Source organism: Corylus avellana, chromosome 5, assembly GCF_965113065.1.
Source record: "Corylus avellana chromosome 5, dhCorAvel1.hap1.2, whole genome shotgun sequence".
Taxonomy (NCBI): domain Eukaryota; kingdom Viridiplantae; phylum Streptophyta; class Magnoliopsida; order Fagales; family Betulaceae; genus Corylus; species Corylus avellana.
In genome coordinates, this window is record NC_142494.1 from 14,681,246 (window position 1) to 14,696,019 (window position 14,774).

The 14,774-nt window shown below is 35.5% G+C and overlaps 1 protein-coding gene across 1 annotated transcript; it reads left to right on the forward strand.

Moving 5' to 3' along the window:
- Positions 1–281: 281 nt before the first annotated feature.
- On the forward strand, positions 282–6,632 carry LOC132183412 (zinc finger BED domain-containing protein RICESLEEPER 2). Its single transcript, XM_059596842.2, has 2 exons — positions 282–513; positions 4,336–6,632. The coding sequence occupies exon 2, from the start codon at positions 4,363–4,365 to the stop codon at positions 6,334–6,336; it is 1,974 nt and encodes a 657-aa protein (XP_059452825.2). The 5' UTR covers positions 282–513; positions 4,336–4,362; the 3' UTR covers positions 6,337–6,632.
- Positions 6,633–14,774: the final 8,142 nt, after the last annotated feature.

Sequence of the window (14,774 nt, forward strand, 5' to 3'; positions counted from 1 at the left end):
ATGCGAAGGCCCATAAAAAATACCTTCATGCCATATAACCTCGACCAACTATTATGCATTAACTTCTGGCCCATTGGGCACTATAACAGTTCCCATCCAAATTTCGGACTAAGTTAGGTACCAAACCTACTTAATTTATTTTTGCATTTGGGGCCAATTTGTATACCTTACCAAACTAATTGCAAATTAATGAAATCACCTGAACTGATTGTACATTTTTGAAAAGGAAGAAAAAACCAGATTTGCCCAATTAAGTCCGTTAAGTCAAGTCAGGCAAAGCAAATGAAGTAAACCTCCGTTTGGCACCAAGGGCAAAACGGTACGTTTACGGAATTCGTGCCTCCTTACCTCTTCTTCGTTGCGCGCCTTCACACCAAATTGCTCCGATTTCCATATTTGCCCCCCTCAGTCCCTCTCCCTCTTATCCTACTTCTTGTCACTAGAAACCCCCAAATAAACCCTAACCCTAATTCTTTCCGGGTCTCGGCAAAATCCACCTTCGCTCCATTCTCCGTACGCCCTTAAACTTTTTTTGAACTTTCTGCTACTTCAATATTTTTTTGTATAACTTTTGTTGGCTTTCAGTTTGAATTTTTTTATAATTTTTAGGGTTTAAGCCCTAATTCTGGCTCTGAGTCCGACTCCGAGTGTTATTTGGGGCTATTTGTCTCTGTTTCATTTGGGTTCATTATATACCTGAGTTCCGATTTCGATCCGATACCCATAGGTTTTAAATCGGTCCTTTTGACCCGATCGGTTCCGACCCGTGTTTGACCGTTTGGGCGGGTCCTTTCGGACCTTGTCCGGTACCGATACGGCAGGCTTGGGTTTTGTCTATCCTCGCCGGATTACCCTAATTTTGCGGGTCGACCCGCACCCGTTTCATGGTATTCTTTAATTAACACCGCTGTTTCTTGGCTTACTGGTCCCAGGGGATGATTCCTGGGTCGGATTTGGGACCCGGCTCACACTCTTATGCTTTCAAAAAGTGACGAGTTTTTGCGAATGGCAATTGTGTGCATGGCTCAATTTTAATTTGATGTTTGCAGTGAATTAAATATTCCGCAAATTAGAGTAATTGGTGGGTCTGTTATCGTGTCCTGAGATAAATTCTATTTGTTTAGTTCGGGTATGTTTGTTTCTATGCAAGATATTTCCATGGAGGATTTTCTAGGAAAAAGTTTACTCTGGTAGGTTGTAGAGAGAATTATCCAAAATGGCACATTGTTTTTTTTTTTTTTTTGGTAACTCTTTGTTTTTCATTAAAATACGTGTGGTTATCAATTTGGTAAGTAAATTCCTGTTGTCGTGTTTGATTATTATTTTTTAATAAGTAATTGTCGTGTTTGATTATTGCTTTGACTATGTTGAATCACTACTGGGGAGCCGAAGAATTGTTTGACCAACGGATGTACAATTATTTGCTTTGCAAAAATGAAAACTAGATTTAGATTATGCTTTTAGTTTTCCTTTTCAAGGTTGTTTTCGTTAGGGGCATGTCGAGTAGCTAAAAGCAATACAATGTATAGAGGTAGTAGACTTTTGAATCCAAGTATAATTTTACCACGCTTTGAGGAATTTTTGACACATTGGTCTATTTTTGGGAGAACTGATAACATCTCTTTCTTTGCTTCTCTACTAATAATGATGATAGATATCTCTTTTCATTTGCATGCAAAAACAATGGGATGAATTTTATGTTGAAGTTTGTTATATATGTAAAAATATGTGAAGTGGGCAATGTTATCTTATAATCTCTTTTTATCTACCCACAACCTCACCCTCCTTGTTCTTACAAGGTGAGGAAGCGTGATTCAAGCTAGACCTCATTGACCTTGTAATCTTCTTGTCCCATTATCGACAAGAGTTGATTTATCTGATTTGATATGGATAGTTTGTACAAATTTCTAACATTCATCAACATGTGTGCTAAGTTGAGCATTGCAGAATGAATCCTTAAGCTTTATATTATCTCGTACCAAACCAAATAGTCATACATTGCTGCAAGATAACTTAGATTCTATGCTCCCTGAGGGTCAGACACTTTTCAGTAACAGATTTGTGAAATCCTATCTCACTTATCTGGTCGTGGTTTTCATAGCAAATTCATGTCCATCTCTCAACTGCCCCTCACTGGGTCATGACTAGATTCAACCCTTTGATGTGAAAGTTTTTTGTTTCTTCAAGAATTTTATTTTAGAATCTTCTCTCTTTACTTTGTTGAATCTTTCCAGAGTGTCTTCTTTCAACTGTTGGATCTATCATTTTTAATTTGAGTTGCTTACTATTTATAGTCTCATCTTATTATGGATTTCATTCGCAAGTCATCCTTATTAGCAAAATTTATTTTCAAGTTTCACGATGAGAATGAGATCCTTAGTCTTGATGTTGTTGCTCTGTTGGAAATTTTGAGGCCAAGTCTAGGCATAAGGATATTTTTTTGGGCCTCAAAAGTAATTGCTTAGCATTAGAAAACTATTAGGGTTTCTTGGAGCTAATGGTGATACTGGGATAGCTACTGAAATGACAGTGAGACCCTCATTAAGAATCTAAATGACAATGAGACACCCATTAAGAATCTAAAAGGATAGAAGAACTTTAACCTTTTGCATGACTGTAGGCATTGGACTTTCTAGAACTTGCTACATTTTAATACATGTTTTATAGCTTATGGTTTGTGAAGTAACATTGATGCTTGAACAAATTTAACATTGACCATGCATTAAGGATCTTGGGTGCAGGTAACAGAAAACATTTTGTATAGACTGAGGGTCCTGTGCAACAACCTTGATTTGTGGTCTTTGCTTAAGGTAGTTTCAGGATTTGGTCTCTTGCGACCAAATTTTGAGCTTAACAAGAGAAGAATCCTGAGTATATCACTTGTTCCTCTTTAAGGATAAGTGTTTATATTCCATTTCCATGCTATAAGCTTAAATATATATATATAGAAGAGAAAAATCAATTCTGAGATGAATTACTTGTTGTTTGGCCTCCTTTGCAATACCATCTTCTCTATCTTTTTGCAAAAATTTTAATCAATAACCTTTTCTCTCACATGTTTCTTGAGCTAGCTAGTATGTGACTTACCAACAAGCTTGGTATTTTATTGATACCAAAAGTAAAATAAAAATCTCGTTTGAGAGTTCTTGAAAATTCAGCGGAGTCTTCTTTGGAAACCTTGAGGATGCCTTTTGACAATATTTTAAAAGGAGTAATGCTATTTAGTCTACTGTTATACAATTGTTATGACGCAACTGTGAAAATTAATGATTTTTTTTTTTTACAAATGTTAAGCCAAAGGCTAATTTTCACTGCCAAATTATTAAGTTGTATGACAGTTATATAGCAGCCTACTAAATAACTTTACTCTTTTCGAAGATCTTGGGAAGATTTTCATAAACTTTGCAAAAATGCTTTGAATATGCTTATAAAATTTGACTACCAAGGTTTTTTTAAATCTCTCTCTTTATCTCTCCCCACCCTGCTCTCCAAAATCTTCTTTAGTCCTTTTCTCATATTATAATCCATCAACACACCAGAGAAAAAAATCTTGATAATTTTCTTAGTGGTATTTCTAATTGCACTTCCAAGTTTTGCTTTGCCATATCATTCTTGGTGGATTTTTCGTATATAAATTTGACATTAGGTTCCAGTTTTCTTATAAGCTTTATTGACTACCATAAATTTGCTTCATATTTCTCCTATAGATTTTGGATCACATCCATCCCTTCCATCTTAAAAACTGCTTCCAGCTTCTGCTTCTTATTCTGAAACAATAATGTGTTGAATCTAATGAACTAACAGGTAGTGCATTGCTCATTTTTTTTCATTTTTTTCTTTTTCTTTTCTTTTCTTTAATCTTGTATGTGATATTATGACAAGCAATCGATTATTCCACCCATCCAGATTCAAGCGGTTGCATGATCTCTACAATGTAGATTGTTATTAGGACTAATCTCAGTCTCAAGTCTGTTTTAGAAAAGACTTATAAAGTTGTAGGGGTCTTTAGAGGAATGCATGGATCAGAATGTGTAAATGTTTTCCATCATATTAATATGGTTAATTTACGATAGAAAAGGACGTGACTTGTTTTTTAGGTTGATAGTGATATCTGTGAGCATGTCATTTCCTGGTGAGTGTTTCTGCATGTATCACATTAAACTACTTGAAATGTTTTTGTACTTATGGGAAATTAACAACCTGTCTTTTTTGTTTTGCTGTTAGGTTTTATCGATGTTAATGGTGGTTGTGGCTTTTAGAGATTTTGATTGAGTTTTCTTGGCTTCATGGTTTATATTTATTGGCATAACATATTTGCATGTTTCCAAATTGCAGATATTGGTGAAAGATTAAATTCATGCAATGGATTTGTCAGATGCAGTGATAGTCAATTCTAGCCGATTGAAATCTGTTGTATGGAATGATTTTGATAGGATTAAAAAAGGTGACACCTGTGTGGCTGTATGTAGGCATTGTAAGAAGAAACTTAGTGGATCAAGTACTAGTGGAACATCTCATTTGAGGAATCATTTGGCTAGGTGTCAGAAAAGATCTAACCTTGGGATACCTCAATACATTGCAGCTAGGGAAAAAAAAAAGGCAGGGACCCATGCTCTTGTAAATTTCAATATGGAACAAGAGCAGAGAAAGGATGAAATTCTTAACCTTGTGAATGTTAGATTTGAGCAAGAGCCTATGAAAGATGACTCCGTTAACACTGGAAACAGTAACTTTGATCAAAGAAGAAGTCGATTTGATCTTGCTCGTATGATCATTTTACATGGCTATCCGTTGGCCATGGTTGAACATTTTGGATTCAGAGTATTTGTTAAAAATCTGCAGCCACTTTTTGAGCTTGTGACATTTGACAGGGTTGAGGATGACTGTATGGAAATCTATATAAAAGAGAAACAAAAGGTGAATGAAGTGTTGGATAAATTGCCTGGTAAAATCAGCCTCAGTGCTGACATGTGGGCTGCTTATGGTAATGATAAGTACTTGTGTTTGACGGCGCACTACATTGATGAATCTTGGCAGTTAAAGAAGAAGATTCTAAATTTTATTATGGTTGATCCTTCTCATACAGAAGACGATTCGGATGTTATCATGACATGTCTGATGGATTGGGATATTGACCGTAAGTTGTTTTCCATGACGTTTGATAGTTGTTCTGCCAATGACAATATCATATGTAGAATCAGAGATCGATTGTCGCAGAATAGATTTCTTTATTGTAATGGTCAGTTTTTTGATGTGCGCTGCGTGGCAAATGTAATCAATTTGATGGTTCAGGATGCCTTGGAAGTACTATCCGATGTAACCAAGAAGATACGGGATAGCATTCGATGCGTTAAAAGTAGACAAGCAACGCAAGCAAAGTTTAATGAGGTGGCTCAAGAAGTTAAAGTTGAGAGTCAAAAGTCCTTATGTCTGGATAATTCATTGCGATGGAGCTCAACGCATGTTATGCTTGAAGTTGCCTTAGAGTACAGGGAGGTGTTTTGTGTTTTGCAAGAAAATGATCCTGTCTACACAATGTGCCCATCCAATATGGAATGGGAGAGAGCGAGTGTCGTTACTAGTTACTTGAAGCTCTTTGTGGAGGTTACTAACGTTTTGACAAGGTGCAAGTCATCAACTGCAAATATATATTTCCCTGAGCTCTGCGATGTTCACTTGCAGTTGATTGAATGGTGCAAGAATCCTGATGCTTCTATTAGTTCTGTGGCGGTGAAGATGAGAAGTAAGTTTGAAGAATATTGGGAGAGATGCAGCTCTGGTTTAGCAGTTGCAGCCATGTTAGATCCTCGATTTAAGATGAAATTGGTCGAGTATTACTATCCGCAAATCTACGGCAGTAGCGCTCCAGAACGTATTGATGATGTTTTCCACTGCGTGAAGGAGCTCTACAACGAACATTCAATCTGCTCGCCATTGGCTTCTCTTGATCAAGGTCTGGCCTGGCAAGTGGGCGGTGGTGCCGGCTCCTCACCTGCTTCAAGGGATAGACTGATGGGGTTTGACAAATTCCTAAACGAAACATCACACAGTGAAGGCAGCAAGTCTGATCTGGACAAGTATCTGGAGGAGCCACTCTTTCCTCGCAATGTAGATTTCAACATATTGAATTGGTGGAAAGTGCACACTCCCAGGTATCCAATCCTATCGATGATGGCACGCAATGTGTTGGCAATGCCCATGTCTAAATTTGCTTCAGAGTTTGCATTCAGCACAGAACCAAGGCTGCTTCATCGCGACTGGACTTCACTGACTCCACCTACAGTCCAAGCTTTGATGTGTTCACAAGATTGGATACAGAGTGAACTAGAAAGTTAGTTTATTTTTCACCCACCCACCCACCCACCAGAATCTTTTTTCTTTATTTTATTTTATTTTATTATGGTAGATCATCTAAACTATACTTTGTCACATATTTTGATGCATAGTAGTTAGTCAATTTTTTTGGGCTGTCTAATACAACATGTGCCATCCTTATTCCTTACAAAGGCGTAGATTGTTTCTTCCTTGTGTTGTATGTGTGTTTTCCTCCTTTTCAGAGGACTAGTTATGGGCTACTTGGTCAGTAAATTCCCTCGCGATCTCAGGGTTAAAGTGAAAAGGTATTAGCTAGCTAGATGTAAAATGTATACTTTTGGAACCAAGTAAATAATGTTACATCACAAAGTTTTACCTCTTCGCCTGCCTCCTATAATATAGGCTTGATCCCTGTGATTTACCACTACCAAATGCTTTAAAGCTTTTTCAAAAATTACAAATTTGGTTTACTTGAGTTCTACATTTATCAAAATGATTATTCCGTCAAAAAACTTATTAGAATTTTAATCATGGCTACAAAAAGCAATAATACCTGAAAAACATTGTTACCCATACATTTCTGTTATTTAAAAATTAAAAAAAAAAAAAAAAAAAAAAAAAAAAAAAAAAAGGGAGGGGAGGGAAGAAGAAAAGGCAATATTATTTATTTATTTATTTATTTGTATTGAAAGAAAAGGCAAATCTTATTTCTCCTTGCTTTGATTTTCTGTTTTCTAATGACAATCAGACGAGGCAAATTTGTGGTGGGGCAAATGGTGTGACTCTGACCAATCTGTCTGTGAGATGGAAAAGTTCCTTATATGCCTTATGCAATTATCAGAGTTAGCTATCAATCAATCAACCAATATTTTTTGTGGCGAGGTCCAATCTGTTTAGAGCTGAATGGATACCCAAATGTCAACCTGTTGATTAGACGGAAAGTTGAATGGATCCCCAAATGCCCAAATATTTGAATGTTTGGATTTAATCTAAACTCAAATATTTTGGTTCATGGTCCACGGACATCATGCCAGTTTGGCAAATTGATTGATAAAAAACAGAACGAAATGGTAAGAATGGTTGGTATGAAAAAAATTAAAATCTATATATATATATATATATATATATATAGTGATTTTTTTTATTAAATTAGTAATAAAAGTAATTGATGTAATATAAAAAGTAGAAATATTGGAAAGTTGTGAAATAGTATCACTGTATCAGGTCATTTTTGGCCTTTGCCAAACAGAGCCCAATTTTTCTTAAAACCCAGAATGAGACAAAAAAAAGTTAAAGAATGAATTTAATGTCAACGTTGGCACCATTTTCTACTTTTCACGTTACTTTTTTTCAAAAAAATCAATATAGAAACATTTTCACTTTTTTTCATTTTTTATATCATATAATTCACTTTTTATTAATATTCAAATAAAAAACATTCTCACTTAAATTTCACTTTTCAATAAAAGAAATTCAAAACTTTATACAACATCAATCATTTTCGGTTATAGTAACTGAGGCAAAAACAATTTGCAAAACCAGGATCTGCTGGATTTTTGCTTCTATGGATCTTCTCATATTTGTAACACTCTTTCATCCAACAGAGAACATATGAAATAGTATATTTATTGTATATGCTTCGTTCTAGAATGGAATTTTCTGGATTCCTTGCAAGATGTGTAGCACTCTAGCTTGTTACACCTCGATCCTATACGGTAAGGGAAACAATTTTGGACGTAACAAAGTTTCATAACCTAATTAAACGTGTAACTTGTGCTAATTAAGCACTTATTCCATTTCTTCACGTTCTGCTACCCACCCAACTGAAGGCCTTTTTAACCATCTGCTCCTCAGCACTAACCTCTTCTCTCTCAAAAATGGAAAATAATGGGGTGAGTCAACACTTAGAAAGGTAAATAGATTAGATTGCCCATAATAATGTTTTCCATGAAAAAACAAATACATTGCGATCGACTACCATTTCATTTGTAACATCCCGGTATTTCTGTTCTTTTATCTTGTAAATAAATTGAGTGTTACGCTGAAATAATATCACACAGTGAAAAAACTGTAATTATCAATACAAAATAATACCGTTAAAATACTTTTTTTTATACAAAATACACATAACTATGCCAAACAAGGCCTTTATACAAATCTATCCGACTGTCTAAACTCTAGACAAACTTCTCCAACTTGGAATTTCTGTAAATCTCAAGTATGAATCTCTAATCACAACTCCATAATTATCTTGACTTTCCATTCCTGCAAGCACTACAAAAACTGTGAAGTAGTGAGTCAATTAATCCCGATAATATAAATCATTATTTAATCATATATATCAAAATGTCAAACAAGTTATAAAACCATAAGAATCTATATTATTGGATATCAAAACAGTTGATGTTTGGAGTGCATGTAATCGGCGAATCCAGAAAAGCCATGGAACTTTCCAATCATTTTTGGAGGTTGTGGCTAGTCTGATGCACCGGTGTCAGAGGCAGGAATTACACCAGGCAGTCTTGGTTGCTAAGAAAATCTGGGCGCGTCGTAATACTGTGGTGCATGGAGGTTCTTTCAATTCCCCAAACCGCATCATTGAAGAAGCTAACGTTCTTATGCAAAGTATCAAGAAAGGACGAGAGGAGAGGGATCAGGGGAATGCTCTGCCCGCGACTAATCGTCTGGTGAAATGGGAGCGGCCTCCATTCGGGCGGGTCAAGGTGAATTGGGATGTAGCCATTGATAAGGACCTGAATTGCATGGGGATAGGGATCATTATACGGGATCACTGGGGCCACGTTTGTGCAGCTACGTGCAGATGGATGAAAGGTACCCAAGACCCAGCAGTGGGCGAAGCTTTGGCAATGTTGGCGGCGGTGAAGTTCAATCAGCAGCAAAATTTCCAGGATATCATCCTGGAAGGCGATTCCATGCTGGTGCTTCAAACCTTGAAGGACCCCAATCAAAGTTTGCGATCTTTTGGCCATATTGTTGAAGACGCGAGGACTATTCTTGGAACGTGCAGGAGCTGGATGGTGCGACATGTTCAAACAAATGGGTAACCAAGCTGCACATGGGCTGGCAAAGGTGGGTCTCCAATGTTCTACTGAGCTGTTCTGGGTGGATGAGATCCCAAGCTGTATTACATCTATTGTGAATTCAAAGCTTTGTGCTCTGTGAACATAGAACCTTGAGGGGTTCTCGATGTTTTTTTCACCTTCAGTGAAAGTTAATGAAAATCTCATTTCGACCAAAAAAAAAAAAAAAAAAAAAACAAGCGTTTTTTGTGATCTTGTTTTCAAACATAAATTGGCTTCTATATTATCACCTTATGTTTAAAGGTGAATGTTATAATATATTCATATATGTTAGAATAATTTTCTGTCTAACTGTTTCCGTTATGGTGTGGACTGTGCATTCTTCGGGGCCTTCTAGGGTGGTGTTTGGTAAATGGGTTGGCCTAGACACTGTAATTGATGTAGATTGATGTAAAAAAATATATATATTTGGTATAAAAAAAATGAAAAAGTGGTATGGAAAAGTGAAAAATTTTGTTTTGTAGTGATTTTTTTATTTGAATAATAATAAAAAGTGAATGATTTGATATAAAAAGTGAAAAAGTTAGAATGTTTTGATGTTGATTTTTTTGGGAAATGGTGATGAATAGTGTCTAAACCAACTCCAACCCTTTGATTTTGTTGGAAAATGGTGATGAATAGTCTCTATGTTGAGGAAACTCCGATACCTATATAAGTCAGTTTCCAGGTGTACAATAATTCATTCTACTCAATGGGGACTAATTGATCAAGCTTGATTCTGTATTCTATAGTACGAGAGTTCGAGAGAGTATGAGAAGATATTTGTATACCTTGTGTAAGGGCCTATTTATAGGCTGAAGAGTTTAGGTAAACTTAAATTTACTCAACTTAGTTCTCCTTTGTTTGAGTTGATTTGGGAGTCCTGAGAGCTGTAATTGGACTTAAGCTCCTACTCCAATTTAGACATTGAGTAGGACTCTGTGACCCAGATTATTCCAATAGAGCCCCACTTGGATTGTATCCCCTGCTATTTAATTAATAGCTCCGTGGGCTTGTCATTAGCCCTAAGTCCAAAAATCTAATGGGCTTATAGTGTGATTTTATTTTCAACAATATATATTTTTGTTGTAAAAATTTTAATAACTTGCAAATGCACATGGTTGCAAGTTCGAGGTCGATCCCACATGGAATTGTGTTTTTTAAGAACAAATTATATTTAAACTAATTTAATCATAACCTAGGTCCAAAAGAGATTTGATTTTTTTTTGAATTAAAATAAATCATAAATTGAACAAAGTAAACAAACTTTCCTTCTAATTAATCAATTGCAACCTAGCTGCATAAGACAGCCTTGTAATCTAGTTGAGTTGATTGAAATATTTAGTTCGTGGGGGTGACGCAATCTCTACTACAGGATGATACAGTAAATGTATATATACTATTCGAAGGGAAGAATGAAAAGTATATCCTATTTGTCTACGCACCTTTCAATTCTATATCACTTTCCTTGTCTATGTTATCCCTACCAATCGATCCACGTCACTATCACCTACAAAATATTGTTAGTATACTATTAATTATTTTCATATTTCTCATAACTACAAAATAATTTCATATTTCTCATTTTATTATGATGACTTTATTAATAATACCTACGAAATATTGTTAGTATATTATTAATTATTTCAATTTTTAACAAGTTTTTATTTATTTATTTATAAATAAAATTGATTGTATTCATTTTATTGTCAAAATTTAAGATTTGTGCATGATCTATACATAATTCTACATTTTTAATTTTTTTTAAAAGACGTGCTAATATTAATTTTATATATACCGTAGATTAAATACATCAACTTCAAATCAGGTAAAGTAAATACTATCTATTTTATTTAAAAGTAAAATAATCCTATTCCCAGACATGAGGATGCAATTGTGGTACTTGAAACATAAAAGAGCAATTTTTTTTTTTTTTTTTTTTTTTGGCATGTCCACACAAGGGGAGGGAGGAGATTCGAACTAATGACTTCTACTTTATGAGGCTTGGTCCCCAGCCGATTGAATTACCCCTTGAAAATCATTAAAGAGTAATGTTAAGTGTCATTCTTACATTCTTTTTATATTCTTCTAAAAATGATATGGCTTTTAAAATTATTATATGCCCCTTATAGAGTAATGTCAAGTATCATTCTTATGACCACTAATGTAACGCTCCTAAAATTGGCCTTAACCATTCTAGTAGGGTTACTGGCAATTCATAATTTAATTAATTGGTAACTAACTGAAGAGATTGCCGACCTAACATACTCAGAGTAAATACAAATGGAAGGTGAAAATGATATATCTGAGATATCTAAAATAAGTCATTAGGCATGGATACACTATCATCAATCACAGACCGGGAGCTACTAATTGAAGTACAGTTATTTTAGTCAAATATGGTAAAACCATAATAGTCTCCAAACTTCGTTTCCTTTTGTAAAAGATAACTTGACAAGTCGCAAACACTGCATAAGTCTAAGACTTAGCAAGTAAATCTCACAGTCGGGTATGAAATGAGCTTATTATTTAAGTGCAAAAGTAAAATTGTATTTATTGCAAACGAAAGAAGTGTCGCCTCTATTATTACACCCAAAAATATGGTTTTGGCTTGCAATAAGATTAGGTATAATTCCAACGAGAATAGGCTATAAATTTTAATGCAGAAAACTAATGCTTTAATAGGTCATAACTATCAAGTATGATCTATTCGAGATATTATCCATTCTTAGTAGGGTTGACACTGTCCCGAGTAACATTTAATACAATACTTATGTCCCGGCTATTGTACCCTACCGTCCATAACTAGCAGCAACCAAGTCCAACTTCTGGTCGCCCACGCTACTAACAATGTACGTCCTATAATGACCCACCAATCAAACATGGTTGTGCCGATCACGAAACAACCATTGGATCAAAGGCCAATATAACACACACACATTTGACCATAAAATCAAGTTTATATTATAAGCCCATGGCTATTATACCACACGTACCGGTGTACCATGTCATATAATATATTTCATTAATCAGTTATTAAGACAGTTACCAAGTTGCGTAAAAAGTAATTATGCTCATAACATACGCGTGCTCAGTTAACTGACATATCGCATGTTTTTAAGGAAAGCAATTGTAAGTATTTACTTACCTCGTTCACTGCTAGAATCGTCTAACACCCCGAATCCCTGCCATACAAAATGTATTTCATTGTTATGCGCATTACTAGAGAACCTACTACCAACACATAAGGTCCTAGTCGAGAAGCAACTAGCAAAAAGGTCATAAAACCTTAATCGTACTCATTCTAGGCATTTGCCAAACGTTCTGTCAATTGAGTGAATGTTTGGGCTCAATAGCAAACGTTCGGTCATAATGTAGAGAACGTTCGGCCAAATGCCAAAATGCATATAAGGCTCTTATCCTCAAATCATCATGTAAAAATTCTTATCCTAAGCTCTTAATGAGTACATGTAAATATAACAAACCATAATAGCATGCACTCTTAAGCAAACATGGAGTGTTTTTAAATATTTGAAAAACCCTTTCCTTTTCTTAAAGAGAATAATAACACAATTTATCAAGACATTTTAAAACTTGTAAAGATCATGACAATCATAAGTATAACATGAAAGTCAAGTAGATTCAAAAGAGCTTACCTTGACTATGGCAATTCATTTCTAAGCTTTCTCATTCTCTCTCAAAAATCTCATCTCACTATAGGATTGGAGTTTCTGGTGTAGGGATGGATTTGGGGGTGAGAATGAGGGGTATTTATAGTGGGCAAAGGCGTGCATGGGTCTGAAAATGTGGAGAATGGGTTAAAATTGCTTGTTAGACTGTAACCGAACGTTCGATGTACTATTGCCCAATGGTTCTATTTCTTCGCGTTCTTCATGGACTTGAAGAACATTTTTAATGTTCTTCCTTATATTCATAAGGAACCTCTAGATAATTTGGAAGTTCTTCAAGATCTTCAAACAGTTGAGGAGAAAATTCCTCCATTAGATTTTCTCTTTGATGATTGAATATGACTGTGAGTGTGGGCTCAAAAAGTTTTCTCAAAATGAAGAGAAAACTAGAAGCAAAACTTTGGAGAGATAAATTCTCCCTAGTGGCCGTGTATTCACTCTTGTGGGAGAGTGGAGTGTGTTTTTTTGTTTTTACAAAAATCACAAGTTTTCGAATTGGTTGTTTATTTTGCTTCTCAATTGCACCTCTATTTATAATATTAGAATCTTAGGCAAAAAATGAATTATAAACCATGTGGGACTGGGATTTCTAATCCCAGTCTTTGTAGTAATCGGCCAAGGGGGGCCAAAATGATCTCTCTTGCCCCTAGTACTGCACGGCCATGGGGTTAATTCTCCCCATGCGCCTAGGCCCTAGCCCACTCCCACTTGATTTAGCACTTGGGCTTGGGTTTTATCCTCAAGTCCAATGCTCATTTCACTTAACTTTGGTTGGATTTAATTTCATTAAACCCAAAGTTTATCTACAAGCCTACAAGAATTAAAACATAAGCCCAAGGCTTATTCTAATTATTTTTTTTATAGGAATTAAATTATGAGCCCAGTACTCTATTTAATTCTCCAATCCAATTTCTCCATATAACCAATAAGATTAATAAATCTTATGGCCCATGTTTTATTAAAATAAAACATCACAACATATAAATATGTAACTGAGTAACAATATAAACATTAGACAATTTACATTAGTTCAAATAGGGACCTAAAGGAAAAAAATCATTAGCTTAATAGGCCTGTGACCATATCTTCCTACACCATGTCACATGACTCTGTTTAATCATAATTAATTCCACTAAATAATTTGTGACTACATTCTAATGAGTATTTTTTATTAATCATAGAATCATTCCATAGTCGAACCAAAGTCTTATGAACTATCACTTCATTCACGACCTCTTTTCCTTGAGTCGCCGATTTAAATTCATAATTATCCTTATGTAGGGCTAGCAATTTTGACACGACCCGCGAACCCGACACGAACATGACACGAAAAAACAGGTATTGGGTTTGGGCTTATCGGGTTCGGGTCGTAATTGGGTCTACCCGATTAAGACCCTGTAATTTCGTGTCTAGCGGGTCGACCCGCCAGACACGGTTACTGTGCGGGTCTGGCGGGTTGACCCCCCAGACCCGTTTTTTTTTTTTTTTTTTTTTAGTATAAGGCAGACGGCAGAGTGCCGTCTGCCTCTCTCACTCATCATTGTTGGATCTGGAAACTTCTTCAAAACCTATAAAAAAGGAAGAAACAGAGAGAGCAATGGGGAGAGAGAGAGAGAGAAAGCTCTTTTTTTGAGAATGAGACCCTTTTGGTAATTTGGGCTCTTGCAGGATCTGGAAACACCCAGATTGA

Excerpts from the sequence above, each read along its gene's own strand:
- LOC132183412 (XM_059596842.2), top strand. The coding sequence starts at position 4,363 with ATGGATTTGTCAGATGCAGTGATAGTCAATTCTAGCCGATTGAAATCT.